The 14,032-nt window shown below is 39.9% G+C and overlaps 1 protein-coding gene across 2 annotated transcripts in view; it reads left to right on the top strand.

Moving 5' to 3' along the window:
• Window positions 1–14,032, top strand: part of plcb1l (phospholipase C beta 1-like) — a 113,566-nt gene that overhangs the window by 80,260 nt on the left and 19,274 nt on the right. For both annotated transcript variants that reach the window (XM_072362323.1, XM_072362324.1), the window contains exons 11-24: window positions 457–614; window positions 3,336–3,418; window positions 3,706–3,790; window positions 7,687–7,861; window positions 8,696–8,782; window positions 9,157–9,227; window positions 9,487–9,583; window positions 9,859–9,943; window positions 10,125–10,249; window positions 10,455–10,609; window positions 10,819–10,983; window positions 11,240–11,339; window positions 11,638–11,742; window positions 11,825–11,940. In XM_072362323.1, coding sequence (XP_072218424.1) covers window positions 457–614; window positions 3,336–3,418; window positions 3,706–3,790; window positions 7,687–7,861; window positions 8,696–8,782; window positions 9,157–9,227; window positions 9,487–9,583; window positions 9,859–9,943; window positions 10,125–10,249; window positions 10,455–10,609; window positions 10,819–10,983; window positions 11,240–11,339; window positions 11,638–11,742; window positions 11,825–11,940 — 1,607 coding nt within the window. The remainder of the gene's footprint in view (window positions 1–456; window positions 615–3,335; window positions 3,419–3,705; window positions 3,791–7,686; window positions 7,862–8,695; window positions 8,783–9,156; window positions 9,228–9,486; window positions 9,584–9,858; window positions 9,944–10,124; window positions 10,250–10,454; window positions 10,610–10,818; window positions 10,984–11,239; window positions 11,340–11,637; window positions 11,743–11,824; window positions 11,941–14,032) is intronic.

The following is a 14,032-nucleotide window of genomic DNA, read 5'->3' as shown; positions in this document are numbered from 1 at the left end:
TTCACTTTATTTAACGCCATAAGGAACATCCTTGCAAAATAGTTGATTTATTTCATTTTGTGTGTCAAACGTTAACCAATTCAGTAGAGAGAAGAGAAAAAAAGAAAAAAGAATTTAATGATTGACTCTAAAAGAGAAAAGAAAAAGTGGCAGATAGAATATGAAAAGGAATGAAGACACCAGAAGTGAGAGCACAGATTGGCCTCTCGCTTTGACACGGTTTCACATTGTGCAGGAAAGAAAGCTGCTAATGTGAAGTGATAATTGCTGCACTAATAGAGAAAAGGTGACAAGGTTTCCCTGCTTTAAATAACTGCAGTTTACGGTTTTACAGTAACTGAAAAGGTTAATGAGCCCCTTTAGAAATAGAAGGACGTGCTTCAGTAAGCCCTTTTGACATCGATGAAGCTGTTCCCCCGAATGACTGTTTATGTGTTTGTTTGCATGTGATTACAGCGGGCCAGCTTGCTGGCAACTCTTCAGTGGAGATGTACAAACAGGTCCTCCTGTCGGGATGCCGCTGTATTGAGCTGGACTGCTGGAAGGGTCGCACCACTGAAGAAGAGCCAGTGATAACTCACGGGTTCACGATGACAACTGAGATCTCTTTCAAGGTAGCACAAGAAAAGCTGAGGGATGATGATAGGTGAGGGATTTGGTGAAGGGTTGGGAGACAAGAAGAGGCAAGAAGCTGCACTGCAGCTTGACGTTGATTCAAGTGGGGCTAAATAATAGGTTTTTGTTACTTTGTGTTTCTATACACAGTAGTTTGGGGTAAAAAATAAGTTGGAGAAATACAATAAACAATCTTCTTTATCTTTAGTTTAGCCCTTTGGGAATGTGTTGCTGCAGAACTGCAGAAGTGTTTCTAAAAATGTTAAGATGTTGTGTAGGACTATGAATAGGAAATAGGAATTGCAGGATATGGTGATCCTACAAGCAGATTATATTGTTCTTTTTTAATACTGCCTTCATAGTTGTTCAAGTTCCTGATGCATTGTGAGCTGGTCTACCCGCCTCATGGATGCTCAATTTTTAGTTGCACACCGATAACAAGCAGGACGGTTTGTGGTTTTCAGAAGTGTTTCTGAGCCGCTGCAGAGATATCCTCCATAGAATCATTTACAGTGGGGCAAAAAAGTATTTAGTCAGCCACCAATTGTGCAAGTTCTCCCACTTAAAAAGATGAGAGAGGCCTGTAATTTTCATCATAGGTATACCTCAAATATGAGAGACAAAATGAGGAAAAAAAATCCAGAAAATCACATTGTAGGATTTTTAATGAATTTATTTGCAAATTATGGTGGAAAAAAAGTATTTGGTCAATAACAAAAGTTCACCTCAAATACTTTGCTATATACCCTTAGTTGGCAATGACAGAGGTCAAAGGTTTTCTCTAAGTCTTCACAAGGTTTTCACACACTGTTGCTGGTATTTTGGCTCATTCCTCCATGCAGATCTCCTCTAGAGCAGTGATGTTTTGGGGCTGTTGCTGGGCAACACAGACTTTCAACTCCCTCCACAGATTTTCTATGGGGTTGAGATCTGGAGACTGGCTAGGCCACTCCAGGATCTCTCATATTTGAGGTATACCTATGATGAAAATTACAGGCCTCTCTCATCTTTTTAGGTGGGAGAACTTGCACAATTGGTGGCTGACTAAATACTTTTTTGCCCCACTGTGTGTTTTAAGTGCCCAAAGATCAAAGTTATTCAGTATTAGTTCTGAGCCTCGCCCCATGCATACAGAGCTTTCTCTTTTCTCTGTGAGTCTTTTAATGATAACTAATTATGTATCTTAGATGATGAAGTTCCTTAATTATTTGAGGTTTTACACTGACAATCTTAAACAAATTTATTTAGCTGTGCAGTCTGTCAGAAAGTGGTGAGCCCATCCCCATCAAAGGCAAAAATGTTACTGATCTGTTGCAAATTTACATCATTAGCTGAGATAAGTTCTCATTGGTGTATTGTTGCCCCAATCCAACTTTTCGAAAAGCACTGATCAAATTCAAAATGAGCACAAATGACTCTCTTTGATCGCTGTTTTCAGTTAACATAGAGATGAAACGGTTTGCAAATCATTGGGCTCCATTTTCCTTCACATTTTACACAGCATCCCTGTGTCTTTGGAAACAGGATTGCATAAGTGAGCTTGGTGAGAAATGAAAATGTTAATATATAAGATTTAGAAATAAGCCACTTAAAATCTGCTGTGGTTGGAGGTCGTTATTGACCTGGAAATAGCAGTTACTAAACGCACCTCCGACAACTGTCAACAGTAGACACTGAGGCTGGAATTGGTGAAGTAACATTTTGCCTGATATCATTCACACACTTTCCTCTTAATTCCATATGCTCAGATCTGAATCCAGGTTAAGAAGGCCAATTCAGTTACATACAAACAGATTATTCAAGGCTTTATGCTCATTAGATACATTGGTGTTTTGAGAATATTTTTTTCTGCTTTTATATATCAGGGAATTAAACAATGACAGAGAAGCAGACATGCATATTTAGATAAGAAGATATAAGTATGGAGAAAAAATGAGAAGTGGGGCATGCGTGCTGCAGATGGCAAATTGTAAGAGACAAGGATGCACTGAATAGCCCTAAAGAGAAATGCTGAGGGGCGATTAATTGAAAGTCTCTGAAGAGGAGAAAACAAAATGGGAAAAAAAAGCTTTCAAAGGGAAAAAGACGGGCATGAAAATCTAAGGGTAGAGTCATTTTCAGCAGAGAAGAAGAAAGAAATGGGAGAATTGATTGATAGAGGAACAGCGGCAGAACAACCCTAATGGAATTAGTCCAAGAGTGGAACACAAAAACAGAAGCGCTGTGAAAGAAGCAGGGGAGTTAGAGATGGAGTGGCTTGAGCCGCAGACAGAATTTTTATGGCAGGACATGGTGCAAATAGAAATGAAAGCAATAACTGAACTGACACTGTCGTTAATGATGGTATAATTGACTCAGACAGTCAGTGGCTTAAAAATCTGATCTCGGTTGTTAAACAGCAGTTCGCTGGAGTTAAGCTGCAACACCAGCATTAAGTGATTAAAAGCATTCTTTAGAAGGTTTTCATTCACATTACAGTCAAAGTATTATGACTGTATCATCTTTTGCAGTTACTGATTCAACAGGTTTGGACAAGTCATTCAACAGTTTAGTTTAGCATTTTTTTTTGTTTAGTTTAAGCAAAAGTCCTTTATCTGCTCGAGTTAATCCATGAGAAAAAAACAGCTTTAGCTGTTACTATCCTGTCTTTAGAGCATTTATTCAGCTTGATTTACAAATGAATTCCAATGTGATTTTATGGGGGTGTGTTTTTCGTTTAGGAAGTGATCGAGGCCATCGCAGAGTGCGCCTTTAAGACTTCACCTTTCCCTGTCATCCTGTCTTTTGAGAACCACGTGGACTCGTAAGTCAGCAATTTATTTTTGATTCAGTGGCTTCAGTTGAGCCTTTTGATGGGCAGGGCACTGTCTTATCAGTGAGCATCTGTCAGCTGTCAGTTCCCGAGCCAGGGAGAAGATTTTGATTCGTTGTTTTATCTTTGATAGCACCAAGGGGATATGGAAGGGCTGCATACATATTCAGTATATTGACATTTAGAAGAGGAATCATGATTGTGTGTGTTGTGTGGGTTTTTGTGTGTGTGTGTGTGTGTGTGTGTGTGTGTGTGTGTGTGTGTGTGATGACTCCCAGACCAAAGCAGCAGGCTAAGATGGCAGAGTACTGCCGGTCAATATTCGGAGATGCATTACTGACAGAACGTCTGGAGAAATACCCCGTGAGTACATAAGATGCACAAACACACACTGCATGTGCTCACACTCACATTCACACTCTTATGCACTTTGTGTCCTTTTTAACACATAGACGGATACATAAAACATGGCCAGCAGTGAGGGATTCAGAAGGTATTAACACTGATGAGTGCACTAAAGGCACGTCCTTGAACACTGCTGCCACACTTTTCCTCTACCTACTGCGTGCCTTAATGGTAGTGGAGAATTTCAGTGGTACATTCATGTTATTTTTTTTCCTTTTAGCATTGTCTAAATTCTAAGAGAACCCGATTAAATTAGAAAAACAATAATTTTATGCTGTCATTTTTTTTTATTTGTTCATGTAGGGTTAGAAACTGACATGAAGGTGACATTAAAAAAAAAAAAAAGTTTGTTGTTTAGCTGTGAGTTTGCCCTCCATCCAACACTCGTAATGCACTCAGTTTGTGTACAATTTAAGGAAAATCAAGACATATCACGAATCTTGTGGATAGATCCCTTCCCAAAGGAGCACAGAGTAACTTTAAAGCAACAAAACACAAAGCAGCATTCCAGACTTTAAGCTGCTCTGTGGACTCAGATTTCTCCTAATCAATGTGTAGATGTATATAACATTTACCACCTAACTCGAATTGGTTATTGCAGCATAAGGAGTATCCATAGATACTGAAAACATAGGTTCTCATACTTTTGATCCTCAAACATACAGTGTGTTATATTGGATCATTTTCCTCAATAAAGAATTATTTAGGTTGGATGTTTTTGTCTCGTTCGTTTAATTTCATTTTCTCTATGTACTTTTTAGGACTATAATATCATTTTTAAAGGTCATATTCATCCAGAAATAAAATTCTTCTCTCTCCCACACACACACACATATACCTGTGACTATTTACAAGCCACCGGAGCAAACTTTCGATGACTCATCCCTCAGTCATTCTTATTCCTCTACATCACTTCCCTGTCATTATGACCGAGACTAGAATTGACAGACGTTTAAGATGATATGGACGTGTTTCAAAACATTGCTTTTCTTGGCAGCCCTTTATCTGCCATTCCTCTGTTGCCATGGCTACTAGTCAAAAGCTTGCATTGTCCCTTTGTAATCAAAATCTCCCCCCCCCCTTCCCCTCCCCAAAAGACGTCTTTGTGGGTGATGACGCAAGCACCTCAGTGAAGCAAAACTCTCATATGCACACGCTCATGGTGTCTGGTGCAATCATAACAACATGCCACACAAAATATTCCGCTACTTTAACACTACACTTGCTGTATTGCTCTCACATTGTTCTCCAGGGATATTGTTGTCCCTATTGGTATAACACTGTGGAGGAGCCGAACGTTCCCACCAGCCTGATGCAGCATTATCTCACACATGCAGGGAGCTCTTCCAGCTCTGCTGCCTGCCAAAAATCCTAAGAAAGTTACAGCCCTCTGACTGGATTTGACATTGAAGTATTATCAGGTTGAAGCCTTTTGAATGAAGTGGCAGGGGGAAAGAGAAAGGGAGGGATATGAGAAGACAGAGAGAAGGGAGAAGTTGGGGAGACGGAATGAGAAATTAGCCATTGAGGAGTGAGATTTCTACCACCAAGCTTGTAATAGTTAGGAAAGGTGAGAGCAATGACAACCATTGCCCTCTCTCAATGAGACAGTCGTGTATACAGCATATCAAATGGGATGTCAGCTCCATAAGTCCATGGAGGCAGGGGCAGATGGGGCAATATAGCTAGATTGGTTCCAGCTCAGCCAAGGGTGATGATAAAGAGGATTACGGTTCTCTTAGAAACTTGAGCTCCTCCCTCATCTCCTCTTCACAAACTGCCTTTTGACTCCAGACTTCAGCAACATTTGTTGCATTTCCATTGTTTTCCTCTCAATTAATCTGAAAACAGTCTGCTCCTAAAGAAAAGATGGAAAGAAAGTCGTTTTGAATTACTCTGAACATTTGATTCACCATAAACACGCTCTCTTGTTTGTTATGTGGCTCTCGTCGCATTCATAACGCTGCAGTCATCACACAGATAGCAGGTGGTACTCAGAATAATTTGGGTTAAATATAGCACGATGACAACAGCGTTCCACAAACTAAGAGACGATGGAGCCTTTTGCATACAAAATTTCAGCTCTGTGATTATACATACTAGCCACAGAGCATCCCTCCAAGTCTTTTTTTTAGCACACAGTTTGACAAATAAATCTATGAAGACATCATTTCTTTAGTTGAAGACTTGTGTCTTGGGTCACAATTTCCAATTTTAGATAAGGCTGAAGGCGGGGAACAGCCAACTTGTTTACAGATAAAAAAGCTGTTAAAAGTACACTTTTGGAAAAGAGCAATGTTTTATTAGCTATAATACATTTTGTAAAAAAGACTAATAACTGAGAGTTGTCATATAAAATATCAACTAACTCATAATTGCATAAGTAGGGGTTAATTTTTTATTTTATTTTTGGACATTCCCTTTGCATTATGATAAATATGGACTCCCAACCAACCAGGTGAGTTAAAGAGGCATCTAAAATGTTTAGCATGTTTAGCTCATCAGATACCTTGTCTTCTATTAGCTTGTTGAATGTCAACATCACTAAGCATACCAATAAATGTAATTATCACGATGGGTTTCGTGAAGTAAGATTGTTGTAATGTGCAAAATAGGATTGTAATGTAAAATTTCACTCAGTTATCCGTACAACAGTTCTGTTGGTTAACAGAAGTAGTAAGTGACGGTTTATGTAATGTTATAAGATGAAACGTTGTAGAGTTAAAGGCTTATGGTTAACAAGTGGAAAGCACAGACGATTATTGGTGGTTATTTTCCACCACTTGTCAGACATCAGGGCCTTCAGGGTCCAGAAGCAAGAAAAATGATTTTGCTCAAAACAAATTCATTCAAGTGTTTTCTGCCACCGCTTAATCTATTAATACGTATTATCCCTTCTTTTTAGCAGCTTACCATAACAATTGTGGCATGTGAAGGGCAAAGCTTAATTGAATTTATCCAGGTGAAGTGTGGTTTAACTCAGTAGGTTTGGTAGTACGTTTGAGTGCTGCCAGGATTACATTCCAACCCTGATGATGCATTTAAGTGGAAATGTTTGGAGCCAATTCAAACAGGATGTCTAATCTTTCTTTTTTTGCATCACTTCCTAACAGCCACAAGAGAGGTGTTTGGACTGTGGCTGCTGGAAAAAAGAGGTTCTTAGATGGAAAATCTTAGCTTAAGCTGGCGTATGAATCTCTGTTATCTTGTTCTTGAGAAAAGTCCTGCTAGAGAATAAGAAATGCTGAGAAAAGAGAGATTATGTCAGGAGCTAATAACTTGTAAACACTGTGGCTGTGCATCTATGTGTGTTCGGCATCACAGGAAACTTTCTTGATGATGAATTATTGATGACCCTAAACGTTCCAAAAGCAGTGTCCTCCATTAATAAATCAGAGAGCTGCCTACTTCTGGCCTGCTCTCTACAGAAGCTGCGTGTTGGTGTTAAAAGCTCAGTTTCCTCCCAGGAGGCTGATTTAGGTGTTGAACGTGTAAACTTTTCTGCTGTTACATCGACAGTTTGTACAGCTCAGTGCTGATTCTTGTGATTTCTAACCAACTCCACTCAGCGGCATCGCCCATTGTGATTTATGAACAGAGTAATGGCCATGAATTTATATGGAAATGAACACAGTGTTGTTTTTTTAAAACAAGTTAAATTATTTGTCTAAGGAGGTTTTTCAATTTTTTGATGTGGAAATCTTTAGTCATGCATCAATTTCTGTTTTCTTTTCTTCAAAACTATTTGGGGATTTATTGTAAAAAAATAATATAATAATAATTCTATTGCCCCATCCATAAGTCTTCCATGCCTGCCTCTCTTCTTCATCTATCTCTTTCTACACAACTTGTAGTTGGAGTCTAATGTGCCACTGCCCAGCCCAATGGAGCTGATGGGAAAGATCTTAGTGAAGAACAAAAAGAAACACCACAAGACAGATGGAAGCACCAAGAAAAAACTTTCAGAGCAGGTGTCCAACACATGCAGTGATTCTTCCAGTGTTTGTGAGCCGTCTTCCCCCAGTGCAGGTAATGCCACCTCAGACGTCACATGAACACACATGCCTGTATTCCACAAACTAAGCTGTTTGATGACATCTCAGTTATGGTATTTCACTTGCGAAATGGAGCCTAACTATCTTGGACCATCTCTGCTGTGGAGAAAAACCTTTATGCTGGCCAGAAACTGAATCACTGGAGCAAAATCCCACTGTTGTTTAGCATTCATCACTTTCACAGCCCTCTCCATCAGCTGTGGATATTATTGGCTGTTGAATGCTTCTTTTGTCAGGCACATTTATTGTTTATCACTGGGGCATCTTAAACACTGGCCAGTGGTCACCTCACTGTGTTTTTATGTGTGTTTATGTGTATCTAGCTGTGTGTACAATGACAGCTGCTCCCTGGCTTTAGTTTTCCATTGTAATTTATATCTAGGGTGAAATGTGCAACATGTTATATTTGTTTTAACGTGTATGTGTGTGTCGATGCGTGCTTCACTGTTGTCTCTTATGTGTTTAGTCTCCCTGTCCTTATTTGTGTTCAGTCTATTATATAGTAGCACTATACAGCAGAACTTGCAGACTATCTCGTTGTAGGCTTAAATTTAACACACACTGCCCCCTGGTGGGAGAAAATAGGCAATACAGTCTGAAATACATTTTACCCAGTGCACACTGGGCTTTAAGCTGGTTAGACTTTGTTGACACATTCTCGGCAGATGAAGTTTGATAGCCAAACTGTAAGAAGATTGTGTTTATACAGACTTTAGTGAATAAATTAAACTGCTAACTGAATGCAAAGGACAAAGAAAGCTAGTTGAAAAGTGAGAGTGATCCCTCTCATGAGTCATTTATCTCGCAGGTTCAACCAAAGAGGAGATGGCAGACTCCTCACAGCCCTCTGAGGGTCCTGAGCTCAGCCTGAGACCACAGGGCAGAAAATCTATTGGTGAGTCATGACCACAGACTTAAATCTTCAGTTGAGCCCTCATTATGCTGGAGCTACAGGTCAGACTAACAATTATGTGAAATTAATTTCCTGTGACAGTGTGCCCACAGATTCAGTGACAGATCTTAAGGTGATCTCTCATTATGCGGGTGCGGAAGCTTGGTCAGCTCTACCAATACGATATTAAAATTTATATTCCATACTCATGAGCTCCGTGAGTGTGGGCCTAAGCCTTGAGTGCATTGCTGTTTTTATTAAAAGGCCATTAGACTTCGGACCAGTACGTTTGACATTTATTGGGTTTGTGGATATGTTGATTCCGTTTACACAATTATTTGTTTGTGATCAAATTTTATGTGTGACTCATGCTTCAGGTGAGGTGGAGGCAGAAAGCGATGACGACGACGACGACGATGATGACTGTAAAAAAGGCTCGATGGATGAGGTTTGCATCTTGCCTGTGGCTCTCGTTTATCAGTTTAAAATTACGAGCATTGACTTTTCAGTTAGGATGTCCTCAAATGTTTGAAAATCGAATTTAGGATTGTGGGGGCTGCAGCCTATCCCAGCTGTCATTGGGCGAGAATGTTTGAAAATGACTACTGATAATTCTGTGTCTTCACTACTTTCATGACTCCCTCTTGTTATAAGTCAATCTAATTTGCGACTTTAAGATTATTTTGTATGTGTTTGGTCATGGACAGGGTACAGCAGGCAGCGAGGCTTTTGCTACAGAAGAAATGTCCAACCTGGTCATCTACATCCAACCTGTCAAGTTCAACAGCTTCGAGGCTTCCAAAAGTATGTAAGATAAGCAAAAGTGCACCATAAAAAAGGAATGTATGTTGCCTTGTTAAGCCACAAGTCATCTAAAGACGAAAACACTTGCAAAACAATCCATGTTGCGTGGGCTTTCTGTATGTACCTACAAGCAGAATATTGCCTCTGATTATACCTACAGGAATTCACTTGGTTATATATTAGATTGCTGTATGAACATCTGTTGATACACTTTTCAGAAAAATGCCTGTGACATTTCATTTGATCAGTATCAGTATCGTCGTTGTTACCCACAGAGATCAATCGCAGCTACCAGATGTCATCGTTTGTGGAGACCAAAGCTTTGGAGCAGCTGACCAAATCTCCTGTCGAGTTTGTGGAGTATCCTTCTGAATCTTCCTGCTCATGTCTTTTAGCATGTCTCCCGGTGTTCACACACAGATTACGCTTGTGAGATTTGAATTGAGTCATTTCAAAAGCAGAAATACAAGATGTTTTCACAGAATCTCTAGGATGTTCCGATGCAGGCGAAGCGGCCTTGTCTTTAACTAGCTCTGTTCAGATACAACAAGCTGCAGCTAAGCAGGATTTACCCTAAAGGCACTCGTGTGGATTCATCAAACTACAACCCTCAGCTCTTCTGGAACGCTGGCTGTCAGCTGGTAGCTCTCAACTTCCAGACCATCGGTGAGAGAGGATCACGAGAGACATTCCATTGAACATTTATTGAACGAAAAGTTAATTGCTTCACATTTTTACTTTTTAAGTTGATGTTTTGAAGTCTGTTCAACAAACTTTTATTCGTTCACAGGAGTTGCAGGTTTATAGGTTTGACTGTGATGTTTTGTCAAAAATACATTTAAAAAAGGGTAATTTCCTCCTCTCTCTACAGATTTATCAATGCAGCTGAACCTGGGCATGTATGAGTATAATGGAAAATGCGGTTATAGATTGAAACCAGAGTTTATGAGACGACCTGATAAGCACTTTGATCCTTTTACTGAGAGCACAGTAGACGGGATAGTCGCCAACACACTGTCTGTCAAGGTGTGTGCATGTTTATGTTCTTCCTTTTGTACTTGTTTATTCCTTTTTTATCGTGTATGTGTATCAAATTATGCTGCTTGAGGTTATGTCATAGGTATTAACGGATTCATATGCATGTAAACTTAAAAAACGATGTCAATCTGGATCTGGAACCAGGATTATCTCTCTCTGTTCTCTTTCTGTCTGTCACACTCCTTCCTTCCTCCCAGATTATCTCAGGTCAGTTCCTGTCAGATAAGAAAGTGGGCACGTACGTGGAGATTGACATGTTTGGCCTGCCAGTAGACACCAAGAGGAAAGCATTCAAGACCAAAACATCTCAGGGCAATGCCATCAACCCTGTCTGGGAGGAAGAAGCTATTGTTTTCAAGAAGGTGAAAACTGTGGCTTTGCACACATGTAGGGATGAAAAACTATTTTTGCACTTTAGTATGCATACCTTTTCCCCAATAAAGGCAAAAATCACATCGAGGCGTTTGTGTTAAATCTTTTATATATATATATATATATATATATATATATATATGAATAAAATAATTTGGGTAAAAGACTGTCTGCGTATAGACGCACATGGACACTGATGAACAGTCATTCAAAACAGCATTTCACACTTATTGATGCTATCTTTAGGTCGTCCTGCCTACACTTGCTTCGTTGAGAATAGCAGTGTTTGAAGAAGGAGGGAAGTTCATCGGCCACCGCATCATTCCTGTGTCAGCCATCCGTCCAGGTGACAAGCATTTGTTCTTATCCACTGAAATATCGAACAGTAGTAGACTCCTGATCCGCCCTTCAAAAAAAGATTGAGAAATCAGTTGAATATCTACCAGTCAATGTTCATTCGACCTTAAAATGCAGCATCCAAAACATAAAAAAGAGCGTAGATACAGTCCAAGAACAACAACATGTAAGATTTGTGTGTATTATTGTATCAGTCGTGGTTTGCTGCCTAAATAAGCTGTATGGAGGATTAACTTTTGAGTTGTTTCATAACTGATACACCATAAATATGACTCACACCCCTGCAGGCTACCACTATATCAATCTAAGAAATGAGAAGAACCAGTCGCTGACATTACCTGCCCTGTTCGTTTATGTTGAAGTAAAGGACTACGTGCCCGACACATTTGCAGGTTAGTCACGGATAGAGACATGTTTCATGTGAACGCTGACCCATGATCAGTGTTACAGAAGCATTTTCTCCCTGTTCCTTAGACGTCATCGAAGCTTTGTCCAATCCCATCCGCTATGTCAACCTGATGGAGCAAAGAGCCAATCAGCTGGCTGCTCTCACACTGGAGGAGGGAGGCGAAGAGGAGGGTGACAAAGAGGTGTGTTCATGTTTATACGTCTCTCTCCATCATACATAGAGGTCATCACACATAGGTATCCTCTCTGTAGTGTCAGTGTTTGTGTAAGCAAAGCTCGATGGCTACTTTCACTGACCGGTAAGCTGATTGAGACGAACAGGGGCCTGTTCCAGAGAGCAGACATAACATAAGTCTGAGCGTAACCCCGGAGTATGATTTGTGTCCCTGAGTTGTCGGTTCTACAAGAAGCAGACAAGAGCTACTCAAGTTGAACATTTGGATAAAAGAGATCAGCTGCACTACAGTTGTAGCTCACTGGGGATGTTGAAAAGATGGCCGATATGATTTGCCATATATGATAGGAATGTTTTTAACCAGTCAACCGTCTGGCTTAAATTTCACTGATTTCTACAGTAATCTACTGTAAGTTTGTCGATAAAGTAAGTATATATTATAATGTAGTGTAGGGGAAGCGGTTAACAACCTACCAGCTGTCCACACTGGTGTTATAGATTTTATTCCCTTCTGACTTACCTAATGTAAAATTTGAATAGATTCAGAGTTAAACTTACTTATCTTGCAGGAATTTGTAATACCATTTTTCATTGGAAGGAACACCTGCCAGTATTCATCCCAATTTTGATCAATTATGGGCAGTCAGGAGGTGCTGTGCAAGCACGCTGGATGAAGATGGGAGCAGTCCCATTATATTTGCCGCATGTGTGTATGAAGAGAGAATATTTCCACCTGGCTCCCAAGATTAAATTGATTTCATTTTTGACGGTGGCGGTAGGCGATTTTATTCTAAAAAATTTCTCATGAGATGTTTTGTCCATTTGATGAGAAAAGATGGAGAAAAGTTTAATCTTGGCAGTTGGATGCTTGTAGTAGTACCCTGACCTGAATAAGAGTGAATAAGAGGATGCAGAGAACAGAATTTCCTCTCTCTGGAAACTCTATTAAGGTCCAGTTTTTAAAAAGGGCGGCACAAGTAGGTGTTTAATACCATAAGAAGCGTCTATTTTTTTTTATTCCCAGTCATCCATAATAAACTGTACAGCAGGCACAGCTTTCGGTTCATCCAGGTTCTGGTCAGTCTGATGGTCTGTTAGTGTGACTTAAGCAAGCTTCAGGTTAGATTCTTCAGCCATCGCATGTTCTCTCCAGATCTGAGATGTCTGATGTTTATATGAGTGAGTTTCCGTATCGTTTGCACTGTATATAGATGTGGGCACCGAAGGATGTACATGCTTGAATGTATGCTAATGATAGATATGAGACATGCGTTCTGACAGCAAAACTCAACCAGCTGTCTGTGGCAGTGTGCTGAGAGACAACAATGCACCAACAACAACAAAAGGAAGCAGCAAGTATTTCTCATATTATATGTGTCTATGACTAAACTGTGATTTATTTCACACAGGAGGCAAGACAGTATATGAATGAAAGTGGAGCTGATTAGCATTACAGCAGGCGTCAGTTCTCATTCCAAAGTTTCAGCATTAGCAGCTCTGAGTGCTGTAACAAGCCATTGCCAAATGTAGAAAATAGGACATTCTTCTTTGTTTCGAAACACATTTAGTGAATTACTTTTTTTTTTTTTTTGAGAATGTCTCACACCAGTGGCCATAAACACAAAAATAATAATACTGGGAGTAAATGAGGTTTTAATGGAATTGTTAACTTGTAAATAAGGCTTTTAGGGTCAGTTTAAAGAGTAATTGGATGGGAGGTTGTTTGCCTATGCAGGAAGATGGAATTCCCAGGAATGCTCAGTGGCTGTCCCCATGGAGCCATTTACAACAGGATGTTTTAAAGAATGCTAGACTGTTAAAAGTAAAAGCTCCTGGATTTTTTACACTGGCAGGTCAAAATTAAAAATGCTTTGTAGGACTTTGTTAAGGGAATTTGTCAACTAAACATTTGTTTAGAAATATTCCAGTTGTTGGTGCAATACAACAGAGAACAGGAAAAGGGGAACGATATCTGAGGAGACATGGGAGGCAGGGCAGGACAGGGTGTTGTTAGTAAAGGGGCCTGGAAAGGAGGGTTTTCCCTGAGGCTCCTCTTTTATCTGTTTTGCCAGCTGATATGATTACCCACAAGGATTGCT

This window comes from Leuresthes tenuis, unplaced genomic scaffold (genome assembly GCF_036924035.1).
Source record: "Leuresthes tenuis unplaced genomic scaffold, fLeuTen1.0.hap1 SCAF_13, whole genome shotgun sequence".
Classification (NCBI taxonomy): Eukaryota; Metazoa; Chordata; class Actinopteri; order Atheriniformes; family Atherinopsidae; genus Leuresthes; species Leuresthes tenuis.
The sequence above is the reverse complement of the archived record's forward strand: the minus strand, read 5'-3'. Positions and strand labels throughout refer to the sequence as shown.